Genomic DNA, 13,482 nt, shown 5'->3' on the forward strand with positions numbered 1-13,482 from the left:
TGCGTGCGTGTATCTTTATCTGCGTCCGTGCCATGATGACACTGGACATTTAACACCGCCGCCTCGGGGAACGTGGCCGATTCACTCGCGATCTGTTCAGCTCGTCACGCGAAACAGATCGTCAACGTCAACTCATGAGACTTTGATCCGTGAGAAATAACAGCAGGTAGAAAACAGAGCAAGAACTCGGCTCAATGAAGCAGAGCGAAAACAGAGGAAGACGAGACAGAGAGAGGGATTGCATGCGGATCAAAGTAATAAAAAAACAGAGGTTAATTTCCTTTACATCAGGGCTCGATATTCACCACCATCCAAAAAGAACAGAACGAACGGGGTTAAGTAAATCGGCCTAATCTATAGACGACTCTGGTGGGGTTGGTTGGCGAGATCGCCGGAGCCGACTCACTCCCGCGCCGTGGACGACGACGCCAGCGGCGGCGGATCACGCGGTCAGTTGGCGGCGACGTGGATGGCGCCGTTCTTGGCTGCGAGGCAGACGGGGCAGGCGTCCGCCCGGGGCTCGCACGCCTTGCACAGGCACAGGTGACGGCACGGCAGCAGCAGCACCGACACCTCGCCGCCGCCGCACGCCCGGCACGCCCACCTGCTCGCCGCCGCCGGGGACGACGTGGCCGCGCACGCGCCGGCGCCGTCCTCGGCCTCGACGAAGAAGCGGGACTCCGCGTCGTCCGCCGCGGCGGCGATGCAGGGGTCGGAGTCGCCGAAGCCCTCCTCGGCGGGCTGAATCGCCGGGGCACCAGCCCCGCCGCCGCGGAGGAGGAGGGTGTCGAGCGCGGCGCGGAGCCCCGACGCGACGGCCTCGTTGCTGCGCGCCACGCCGCACCACGCCTGGCTCTCGGCGGCGGCCTGCCGCAGCCGCTCCTCGAGCTCCGCCGCGCGGCGGCGCGCGGCGTCCAGCTCGGCCTCCTTCGCGCGCAGCAGCCGCGCCGCGCCCGCCGCCGCGCCGCGCACCAGCGCCTGGCGCTGCCGCTTGTGCGCCTGCTCCAACCCGGCGCGAAGGCGATCGCACTCGGCGCGCACCAGCGCGTCCACCTCCGCGCCCTGCTGGCACAGCTCCGCCACCAGCGCGTCCGCCACCGACACCGTGGCCGGCCGCCCGCTGGTCGACGCCGTCGCGGAATCCACCATCCGGTTCGCGGTCGCCGCCGGCGAGGGCGAGCGCTGCGCGACGACAGCCTCCTGCATCCCCGGGATCGGCAGAAGCGCCGCCGACCAGGATGTCACGTACTGCTCGAACTCATCCTCCCTGCCGCGCTTCCGCGACGGCAGCGCCACGCCACCGCCGTTGCACGTCAGCTCGCTCTGCGCGGCGCTGACCACGCCGGCGGCGCAGTTGTACTGGTACGCATTGTTGCCCGCGGCAGCTGACAGGAGCGCGCGCATCTGCTCGTCGGCCAATCCGCCGCCGCCGCCGTAAGGCGGCAGGCAGCCGGCGAGGCCGGCGAACTGCGCTTCCACGGCCATGTCGCCAAGTCTTCTTCTTATGAGGGACGGAGAGCAGAGGGGAGGCGACGAGACGAGATCAAGGCTCAAGAGATGGCCGGAGGGAAGGGTAGAGGAGGAAGAGCCTGGAGGCTGGAGCTATATAAAGCGGCGGAGGTGGCGACGCGCGGTTACCAGCTTACCGCAATAATGGCGCGCCTGCCGCAACGGCCGAGACAAGTTCGCCGTGGTGGGCCCCACCACACGCCTCACAGCTCGGAATGCGTATGCTACTGCTGCTGCTGCCGCAGTCTACAGGTGGGGATGGATATGCACACGCCAACTATTTTGTGATCTATAATTAAACAGAGTTGTTGTGACATTATTTTTTCATATTATTTATTGATTCCAACTCGCTAAGAGTTGAATTTGACTATCTCACAGTGTCTATGAAAAGCATCTTTATATTAGAAAAAAAATATGTTGCTGAATTTGCAGGTGTCTGATGACAGCCAGCACTTCTGACCATGAAGAGATTATCTAATTCCAATAGCTTGTCTGCTACTTACACAATCAACAAATAAAAGAATAGTACTGCCCTTTTCAAAAAAAAAGATAGTACTCAACTTGGTCAGATGGATCTGCAATCTATTCAAGAAAATATTCTGATAATAGAATCAAGTAAACAACAGGTACATGGATGAGCTTGAAAGACTCTTTTAAACATAATTTATACATAGTATGAGTATTTTATATTTATATATTAGTATAATAAGTGCATTGTGATCTCCTCCACTACAATGATCTATCAGCCTAGCTGGGCGGCACAGGTTGGATTCAACGTTGGCAAGACATGTGCATGTGATGGTGGCAAGCGAACCAAACCCAAAACGATCTGTCAGAACTAGCAAATGCCAAATCTTATCTAGCTAAACAAATCCGCCCAGCAATGATGCTTGATGTGATTCCTTAAAATGGATATAGATTATGTGAAGCACTTTCCTGTGTCTGCTTGCTGTTGAAGTACCTTTACATATATACCACTAATCTTACATAATCACTTAACTCACCATCTAATTTAACCTACAAGCAAGCTCCTCCATGCATCATGATCCAAGATATAGTACATATACATCTATGGCTTTGATAGTCATCATATAGTTGGCGAATCAGTGCAATAATCTGGACTATGATTTGGACCGGTGCAATAATCTTCTGGTCCCAAAGTAATGCTGATGCATTTATGATGTCTATGGGTTTTAATTGGTGAAAACTCCAAGGCATATTAACAATTTTTTATTAGTGAAGTTTGTAGGACACGATAATATATTCCAATGTGGGTATCTATGCATTACAAGCAAAGTTTCAATTAATTTCCAAGATTTCTAGATTTTTTTTACTTTCAATGAACATGGATGCTATCTTCTTCTTAATGAATGATTGCTCACAAATTAGAGCTATAAGTAGATTTAGTGGGTTTTAAAAATAAGTAGATTTATTAACATGTCAAAGCATCACGTAAAATTAAAAGATTGAAAATAACATAGCAAAAGTACAGATATATTAGCATACAATGTATTACAAAACTACTCCAACATATATGAGTGTGCAGGTGGATCGCAAAATCTTGTCGTAAATATTACTTAGCACCAGAAAAAGGAGATTCCCCGTATCAAATAATGCACTTTCATCATGTTAGACACCACCAGCATGTCATTATTGGAATCGACACAAGTGGGAAACGATGTTTGGAATCTATAAACTCCTGATTAAGAACATCACTGGAAGACCATTTTAGCTTTTCCACATCCTTATTAGAATAGACAGTCAAAATCTCGACATCCTTAGAATAGACAAGTCAAGTTGCAATCAATCCTTAATTAATCAGATCGAAAAATTCCCACCTTTCTCTATTGGCAAGATGTCATTGGGGCAAATTTTGTACTACCTGTCTCCCTCAAATGCATTATTGGACCTCCGATCCCTAGCTCGATTCATGTGTCTTGCTGTCGAAGTACCTTTATGCTCCACTTAATAACTCGCCACCCAATTTGACCAGAAAGCTCCTCCATGCACGCATCGTGATCCAAGAAAAAAAAATAATGTATGTATACATATATGGCTTTTATATAGTCATCATAGTTGGCGAATCAGTTGATTTGTGTACGAACCAGCAAATAATGGCTCCATTTTAGGAAATTTCCTAACACCCACTGTCATCATTGCTGTCGTGTCACTAAGTAGAAAAACGACATTCCATCTTCAACAAAAATCTGGGTCGTTTTTGACTCGGGACTAAAGCCTCTTTAGTCCTGGGGTCTAAATTTCGTGGTCACGTGGAGACCCTTTTGTCCCGGTTGGTGTTACCAACTGAGACTAAAGGGTCCCCTACGGATGCATTCAAAATGATAGCATCCTCTACTCAGTTGGATGTGTTGTGTAGGTGAGATGGTAAGTAAGCTACGTGCGAGGTAAGAGGTTGCGAATTCGAATCCCGCGGACGCGCATATTTCGCGTGACTTGTGACTTGGGGTCATGTGCGTGGGAAGCCTCCTGGGAATTAACAACTGGGACTAAATGTTTGTCTTTAGTCCCGGGTGAAAGACCCAGGACTACAGAGGGGACCTTTAGTCCCTAATACCCGTGCACGCGCATATTTTGCGTGACTTGTGACTTGGGGACATGCGCGTGGGGGAGCCTCCTGGGAATTTAGAATTTTTTTTAGCGCAAAAACCCTTACCAACTGGGACTAAATGTTTGTCTTTAGTCCCGAGTGAAAGACCCAGGACTATAGAGGGGACCTTTAGTCCCGAATAATTAAGCCTGGTTGGATTTTCGAGATCTATGCGTCTCTCCAACCGGAACTAATCCTCAATTTTCTACGGTGTGTGTGTATGGACTGAACGCACTGCACGTTATCAGAAATATTCTTGATTTGAGTATCAACGAAAATGGTCTATGTGCGTGCATGTGCATACCTGCACAAAAGTCCCAAACTTTTCTTCCTGTTTTTTTTTCTCTCAATTCCACGACATATCTTATTCTGCAAGGTTGGATTAGTTGTGTTGGCACTTATCTTTGAGTGACGACACACATCAATTATATGGAATTCAAAATGGTAACCTTATCGACAGCACCATGAGAGGGTGACCATGACCTGACCTGCTGCACATGATACTAGCTTAATAAGGAGATTGGGACTGCATCATGCATGTGGGTTGAATAATTGAGAAAACGGCGATGCCGGCGGGTGTCAGCTTGCTCTGAAGCTTCAAGGTAACGGTACTTTTTAGAAGAAGATTTGGAAGTATTTGCAATTAGAAAATGAAGTGGCTTGGAATGATCGTGAGACGCCACCGCTACACACGCACAAATGTCAGCATTTTGGAGAAACGACAGCCGGGATGAAACATGAAAGCGAAGTATGGAGAGGCGGGCTACTAGGTCATCGCCTCCTATTCTAAGAACGTGTGGAACATCAGTGAAAAAGACGAGATAGCTAGGAAGCAATCGTCAACAAGGGCTAGTTAGCGCACCCGCAGTTTCTGAAAAGATGGTTGGTGAAGATGCTAGAGTTATTAAAAAAGGAGGGTACATAAATGTTTGTTTGTGGGTTTATTTATTGTGCAGCCCAAGCTCGATCTTCCTTTAGCTGATTTTATAGTTTCGTGATGTATCATGTATGTATAACAGTGTAAGATTTGATGGTTGTGAATCTTGATTCTATTGTGTAATTTTACGAATTTAGGATCTGGGACTAACTGATGGCCTCATTCAATGATTTTCCTCAGTAGAATCTACGATGTTATGATTTAGCAGTTATGATTATGTGATTTCAGATCTTGTATAGAGATTACCTCGGATCCTATTAAAATCTGCAATTTTGACAGCCTATATATCCATTATTTTAAAAAGCAATTTAAATATGAAAAATATCCAAACAGCCCGGTGCAGTGGCGTTGATCGGCGATCTAGCCATTTAGGTGCAGCTCAGATCAGAAACTATGGTTGCACACATACATGCACATGACCCATGAGCATGATGATGGTACGGACTTGAAGAAGAGGGATAGATGACTTGTCCTCGATGGTGCACGCAGAAACCGTGACATCGCGAACGGGCTTGTGACAAGTTGATCAGCTGAGTCTAGTAGCACCGGCCTCCAGAGGAGGTCAAGGGTTCGATCCCCGGTGGGGACGAATTTCGGTGGGTTTTTCAGGATTTATTCCTGAGTTGTTGTGGGTACACACGAGTTGGTATTCCGTGTTTCCCGCGCAATAAGGGTGGTAGTAGTCTCTCCAATCTCATATCTGGTGTGTGTATGGATGTGCCTGTGTGTGCGCGCGGTGTGAGTGTGGTGTGCATGGTTGTGTGCGGCCTATGTATGCACCCTCTCAAAAAAAATCGTGACATCCGTATGTATGTGACTATCCAGATTGCGTTATATCTACCGCGTGAGTCTACCATCACGGCGTGCACCGCCGGCCGGTATCTCTGCCTCCTCCCCCTATCCGATCTCACTCGTTTGTCGTTTCCCCTTTGATGATATGGGCGCACTAGATGATGGGTCTGTGTACGTGGACGATTCCACAGTGTTTGATAGGACGGGTATAATCGTAAAATGACCTATGCTTTGAGAAGAATTTAGCTCCATATCAAATTATAGGTTGTTTTGTGTTTATATTTTTTTCTACATACCTAGATAAACTCTATATCTAGATACATATCAAAATGTATGAACTTAGAAAAAGAAAACAAACTTACTGTGCGGAATAAGGGCAAAACAACTTAACTACGAAATGACAATCAAAATGTAGTTACCGGAGTACGGTCATGGATGGATTATTTTATTATGACCAAACGCTACCCGAAAACCGACAGGAGAGCTCTAAAAGCCATCAAGATGTAATTTTGTTGAAAGAAAGAGGATTTTGATTGATTGACTAGAATTGTGTGTTCCCCGGCTTAGCCAGGGCGCCTAATTAGGTGGAAGAAGACCAAACCATGTAGCACGGGCATGTATAGCTTAGCTTGATGAGTGGGTCGCAAAAGGCAGACTCATCAGTTTGACCGACGCGAACTACACGCAGAAGGCCATGAGGGCATCAACCCATCATCCATGCGGCAGAAAGAAAGAAAGGGACGCCGGCCGGCCCGTGGGTCACGCACTGATCGATCGTCGATTTGTACGTAGCGGATATGCTCTCTGCTTGCAAGACACGTATCCATCGGTCGTCCTCTGCTAGGGCACGGTTTTTTCAGCTTATGGCTCGGTTGGGTTCACGCGTGTACGTCCCACGCACGCAGAGATCCATTAGCGCAACTGTTTCTCTATCGCAGAATGTCAAAAGGATGGAGAGAGATGGGTAGAAAAATAAAGGCTGCAGAAGCTCAGAAAAGCTAGCAAGCAAAAGGCATAAACGGATGAGCAATAATGCCATATGCACGATGTAGAATGATCGAGATAGGGCTATGGATATGATTCCATGACGACACCTAACACGGATAGAACAAAAGCCTTGATCGAATGGAGAAAAATGACGCGGTGAAAGTGATATATACCAGGGGAACAACATTAAATGGAAAGAAACACACAAAGGAACAAAAGCTAGTAGCTTGGCTTTCCTGTCCATACAAATGCTTCTATCCAGTATTCCAGTTCATCAAGTTTGTTTATAACAAGAACTCTTTATTGCGTTTTTTTACTCCACAGTTTACTGGTGGTGAAAAATGTGTGAATGACTACGACAAAGGAGCGAGCAAGAATGACTAGCAAATTGGACCAGACAAATTCACGTAATATAATTGCGTGCAAGCTGTGTCCATGTGTTGACACATATGATGGGCACTCCCACTTGGCCGGCAAACCAGGACGACGTGAACTGACGTTGCATACGATCGATCTGTGCATCTATCCCAGTCTGTCGTGCAGGACAATAGCAACCAGAAATGGCACGGCAAGGAAACGAACAGATCGATCGACGGACTCCGATGGCTCACGTTGCAGTAGTGACTGCCGGCCTGACTGACTGACTGACTGGGGCTTGAAGCCAAAGCTTCTCTCCCTCCCCTGAAAGCTTGAATGACGCGTACGCGCGTGACATGGCCCACACGGCCTGCGGCTCTGCTCCATGGCTGGCCAGCGCTGGGGGTCGGATTTGAGCTAGCCTCCTTGACCAGCAGTAGCAGCAAGGCAGAAACCATGCATGGACCGATGATCTGATCATCGATGGAGGACGACAGGACCTCCGTAATGCACAGTCATGCTCATGCATGCAGCTCCTTTCATTTCACTGCCTACCCTAGTTAGCTGATGAAACCCAACTCAAGCCCAACCCAAAGGCGATAAACTTTGAAAGATACGAGTAGCAGCAGACACGTACAGTTCAAACTTCGGACCTCCTATATATCCTCGACGTCACGTCAACTTGCCTAGCCGAGTACGAGTAGTCCTCTTCCACGTACAAGTGACAAAGCTGTTGTCGTCACACCGACGTGCAGCGCGTGTATAGTATTTTGCTTCGATGTCATCCCGATGACTAGCTCCTCTGTCCGGCTCGATGGAGCCAGCCATGTCGTTCAGTGGAGGACGTGATCCGTGAGGTATTTGGAGTTCAACACACGGGACGGCAGGAGCACGGAAAACTTGGTCGGACGTCGTATGTGCACGAAAGAAAGAGAAACAGTATGGAGTACTATGGACGAGGACCGGGTCCATTATTTCTGGAAGATCGAGAGAGAAAATAGAGAAGAAGAAGATCGTCAAAACGTAGCAGCAGTCAATGCGTTAACCCACCAGCAGTGTAGCGTGCAGTCTCAGACTCGCTACTCGTACGTGAGAGGAAACTTTGGCCGGCAGTGCGAAAAGAGCTAGAGCCTTGCTGGCTGCTGGCGACGACGACAAATAGGTTTGCCGTGCACAAGTTAAACAAACGGGGTTCGTTCACAGAATCACAGGTCACGAGTCATGACCATCCTGTGTGAGTGAGCGAGTGAGACCATATGACCCGTGCTGCCTACCTCATCTAACCCATATCCACCTAGCTATGTGCATTGCACGAACTGGAAAATCTGTCGCGTACCACGCTACGCAAAGCATGCATGCGTTACCCTATTCCTTGCTATATATTGTAGCCTACGGTACCCGGCCTATATCTCTATAGGATGCAGCTGCTACTGCTACTTCACGCTCTCTTGGATTTGGCGAGAATGAACTGATGACAGGTGCCTTTCCATGTGTTGGTTTGAGAGACTGGCAGGTAGCAGAGCTGTGCTTGTACCCTGCATGGATGGGATCATCACTGATTCTGGCTCTCCGTCCCTGCTGTTGTGATTATATTGGTTAATGATCAATTAACCAGTTAATCACGTCATTAGCAGTTACTAATGACAGAACAATCGTTCCACTACTTTTGTCTCCCAGTACATTTTACTTTAACACGTTATCATGCACGTTCGCTCGGACACCAGTGTTCGGCCAAAGATTCACAGAAGAAAGAAGCGGCAAGCAAGAACAGTTTCTGTTCCTCGAGACCTCGAATTCCCATCGGCGACAAGCCTGGTTCTCCTGCTTGTTGCCGGCAGTCTGCAAAGACGGCGGAATTCTCTTCGACTTCTTCATCACCAGCGAGCAACACTGGAAGTTTGCCTGGTGCATCGCCTGCATCCATTGCGGGACGAATGCTCAAACAAGAACTGAAGCAGTTGGAGAAGAATAATAGAGGTATCCGACCTCGCAAATAAGAACAACGAACGGAATGCCAAAATGGTATGCGTTTACTGCATTGTTACCTTCCATGGCATCGTTGTTTACTCTCCTCTCTGGTCTGCATCATCATTGCTCGCCCGTGCACGCTGCTCTGGCCGCAATGGCGCTCGCCTGCATCCCTGCGTTGTGGAACGGCTGCACCGGCGCTCGCGACCCACCGCTGCTAACGATGGTTTCCCCCGCACGGCAGTTTTCCGCCCCGCGATACCACTCGACCCTGCCTCCTTGGCCTCTCCTCATGGAGGAGCCGAGTCGAGGCGTCGGCGACCGACGTCCACACCTGGGACGGCAGCGGGCGGTCCCATCCGGGCCATCCAAATTCCAACAATGGGGATGGAGCACGCTCGCTCGCTCCAGATATGCCGAGGCGGACGCTCGCACCCAGGACGGCGGCGGCAGCTCCGGCCCACGCACGGGACGCCGGTGGTGGTTGGCGGTTCCCGCCCGCATCCGCGACGGCGACCCCAAGGCGCGGCGGCGGTGTTTGCTCGCTGACCCAGGAGGCGTGCGTCGTCCGGGTCTGGTGGGTCATCAGGCGATCGATGATCCAGTCCTTGGTCTTGGCGTGCATGCCCCTGCGTTCGTTCGTGGGAGGCACCTTCCCCGCGCCTTTCCCTGCAGCCTCGTCCGGCCCAGCCACGTGCTCACAAGTCACAAACGCAACCCGACCTTTTGGCAGCAAGCGAGAGCAGTACCCTCCTTGCACTGCAAGGGCTCACTCGCTGCCAAATCCAGCCCCGGCGCATGGCCGGCATCATCATTTAACTAACCGCAAACGCAATCCTACGGCTGATCGCTGGCTTTTGTTTTGTCACGTCGGCTTGCGTGCCCCGGGGCCTTGGCCACGCACGCCTGATCGCTCGGCAGATTAGATTAGAGACAGGGCTTTACGTGATCAGATCTGGGTAGTTGGATTAAGCTAACTGAACAGCAGGCGGAGTAGTTAGTTTAACAGTACTTAATTACAGGATATATAGGCGGCATGCATCTGGAGCGCGTCATCCCCGGCGCTTTGACCGCCCGCGCGCGTCGGCCCCATGCCACACTGTCCCCGGCCGGACCTCTCGCCTGCTGCCGACGTGTAGCGCCGGCGAGACGTCCGGGTGGCGCGGCCCGCCGACGCAGGCGCTGGTTGGGTGGGGTGGCCCGTGGCCGTGGACCCGTGGTGGCGCCTCGCCCCGCGGGGCCCCCACGTGCCCCCGCGTGGCCGCAGGGACCAAGCCGAGATCGCCTTTGATTAAACAAAAAAGATAGGAAATCCGGAGGGGATGGATGGATTTGTCTCTACGAAAGCGCGGGAGGGAGTAGGGGGTGTTTGGATCTTTAGGATCTCCTAAAATTTATGTCACCTCGAATATTGGAAGGCTAATTAGGAGAATTAAATATGAGCTAATTATAAAACTAATTATATAGATGGAGGCTAATTCACGAGATGAATCTATTAAGTCTAATTAAATCCATCATTAGCACATATTTACTGTAGCATCACATTGTCAAATCATGAACTAATTAGGCTTAATAGATTCGTCTCGCAAATTAGTCTCCATCTGTGCAATTGATTTTGTAATTAGTCTATATTTAATACTTCTAATTAATATCTAAACATTCGATGTGACAGAAATTTTAAGAGGTAATAAAGAAACAAACACGCCTAGAGAAGCGTCTGGCACGACATGTGCGCACTGTGCAGGGTGTACGGCGCCACCGCACCGCACGAAGGACGGAGGCGACCAAGAAAAAGGCGAGGCGGGTGGCTCGGCGAGAGGGGACGAACGCGAACCCCACCGCCACCCGGGGGCACGGCACCTCGCCTGGCGTCACATGGTCTTGTTATTGTTATCCGCGGCACCCACCTTGTTGATCCAATGAGAGCACCACCGCGCGGCAAGCGACGCCGGGAAAGATCGCCGGATCTCAAGCCACCCTATTTAGGTGGGGCCGCCAGCGTCATCGCTACCCAATTAACCTGTTAACTAATCCCAAGCTGATCCAAAAGGTTTATTAGTAGACTGCATCATGCGTTCACACGACCTCACATACCTGCAGCAAAGGCTGGCGCCGTGCGCGTGGCCCACCCACCCCACCCCACCCCCACCACCGCGCGCGGCAACCTTTTTGGACGGGATGGATCCGCTTGTCTGGCCGGCCGTTGGGGGCAGCCCCGCCATTACCGCGCTGCTCCATCGCCCCGGCGCTACCTGCCAACCCTAATTTAACCCCGAGTCTCGTACTGCTGACCCCCCCGCATTGATTTCCGGCAACCGTACATGCACGCACGCATGCGTGCTTCGTCCTCGTCCGCTTCCCGCCGCGAACCCCGCGCGCCCGCCTTTTGTCGTTGCCTCCCCACTTCCCCAGGGCCCAGGCTCCCACCACCGCCACCACTACTGCCCACCCACTCGCCGTCGCCACCTACGCGTTATATAACCAACACCTCCCCGTATCCTCCTCCCCTTCCCCTAGACACCCTCTCACCTCCTTCCTCGATCGAGTGCCCATCTCGATTCCTTGGAGAAATGCTTCAAGGCACAACCATGGCCGTGCATCAAGCGCGCTTCGGCGGCGGTCTCGCGGGGTGCCTTCCGCTTCCGCCCTGCGCCGGCGGCGGCATCCTGGTCGATGAGCACACGTGGGCGCTCAAGGACTACGGGGCGCTCCTGTCGGCCGCGGCCAACGACGGTGGGTACCGGTACGACCGCGCCGCCCAGAGCGACCTGACGTGCAACGGCGGCGGCGGCGGCGGCGGTGCGGTGGCCGTGCCGTCGCGGAAGCGTGGCATTGAGGACGAGCTCGAGCGGTACTACGCGGCGGCCTCGTCGGCGGCGCTCCTGCCGATCCCGGGGATGCACGAGCCGGTCGCCGTCGCGCCGCAGTCGGCGGCGACGTTGGGCGCGGTGGCTGCGAGCCGGATGGCGGAGTCGGCGACGGCGTCCACCAGCGGCCGGCCGGCCATCCCGATCGCGGCGTCGGTGGAGGACGCGCTGGTCGCAGAGTTGTGCCAGCAGGGCGCGGAGATCGACGCGATCGTGCGAGCCGAGTGCGACCGCCTCCGCGCCGGGCTGGAGCAGGCGCGCAAACGGCGGTGCGTGGAGCTGGTGCGCGCCGCCGCGGCAGGCGCGGCTCGCGTCCTGCGCGACAGGGAGGTGGAGCTGGCCGCCGCGCGCCGGCGCGCGGCGGAGCTGGAGGAGCGGCTGCGGCAGGCGTTCGCCGAGAGCCAGGCGTGGCGCGACGTGGCGCGCGGCAACGAGGCCGTCGCGGCGGGGCTCCGCGCCACGCTCGAGACCGTCCTCCTCGGCGGCGCCGGCGCCGGCGCCCTGGCGCCCACCACCAAGGAGGTGGAGGAGGAGGGCTTCGGCGACTCCGCCGACCCCGTCGAGGCGGCGGACGACGCGCGGTCGTGCTGCTTCGTCGAGGCCGAGGACGGCGCCGCCGCCGCCGCCCCGGCGAGCAGGTGGGCGTGCAGGGCGTGCGGCGGCGGCGAGGCGTCGGTGCTGCTGCTGCCGTGCCGGCACCTGTGCCTCTGCAAGGCGTGCGAGCCCCGGGCCGACGCCTGCCCCGTCTGCCTCGCCGCCAAGAGCGGCGCCATCCACGTCGCTGACGGCTGATGACCACACGCCCGGCGCGCCGTGGCGGCAGTTGGCTCCGTAGGCCTCGTGCTCGTCAGCAACTCTCCAGACGTGCAGTGTAATCAGTAGGCAGTTAGATTAGATAAGTTTGATCGATCCCGTTCCTCTGTTTCTTTCCGGGAGACTGACTGAAACGCCCGGCGGAGGATTTAATCTGTTCATCATTTCCTCTTCTCTTCGGGTGAGGGATGAAGAATGAGAAATTAAATTAAACATGATTCCTCATGTTTGTGCCCTGTTTTTTCAGCTGAGTCGTTCTTGCTCTGCTTTTCACGCCAGATGCAGGAAAAAGGTACACGCATGCATACCTTAGCATACCACATGCATGTACGTGAAAGTTCATGCAAGCAGCGTGCTTTCGTATTTGATGGATTTGAACAAAATCTCGTCATACAGACACTAAGAGAAGACCCCTTTTTCATAGTCTACTAGATCTAGGACATTTGAGATTAAGGGACGGAGGCAGTTTAGATGAATCATACCGGATTCTTTCCTCAGGCAACAGTCGTAAGGTTCTCCGGGTATGTCCCCACTAGAGTTCGGACTCGATCTGCAGAGTTCCAAATTCGTTTGACGTTGTATGGATTACCAAATTCGTTTCATTACGATTTACTACGAGTTTACGACCGCATCATCGAGATACG

General features: G+C 52.5%; 2 protein-coding genes across 2 annotated transcripts; one reads left to right on the forward strand and one right to left on the reverse strand.

The window, feature by feature from the left end:
- Nucleotides 1–238: 238 nt before the first annotated feature.
- Nucleotides 239–1,791, reverse strand: LOC117866827 (probable BOI-related E3 ubiquitin-protein ligase 3). Its single transcript, XM_034751112.2, has one exon. It carries the CDS (start codon nt 1,483–1,485, stop codon nt 451–453), a length of 1,035 nt encoding a protein of 344 aa, XP_034607003.1. The 5' UTR covers nt 1,486–1,791; the 3' UTR covers nt 239–450.
- Nucleotides 1,792–11,376: 9,585 nt separating this feature from the next.
- LOC117866323 (uncharacterized) lies at nt 11,377–13,063 on the forward strand. Its single transcript, XM_034750513.2, has one exon. The coding sequence runs from the start codon at nt 11,480–11,482 to the stop codon at nt 12,815–12,817; it is 1,338 nt and encodes a 445-aa protein (XP_034606404.2). The 5' UTR covers nt 11,377–11,479; the 3' UTR covers nt 12,818–13,063.
- Nucleotides 13,064–13,482: the final 419 nt, after the last annotated feature.

The sequence above is a fragment of the Setaria viridis genome, chromosome 8 (assembly GCF_005286985.2).
Source record: "Setaria viridis chromosome 8, Setaria_viridis_v4.0, whole genome shotgun sequence".
Taxonomy (NCBI): Eukaryota; Viridiplantae; Streptophyta; class Magnoliopsida; order Poales; family Poaceae; genus Setaria; species Setaria viridis.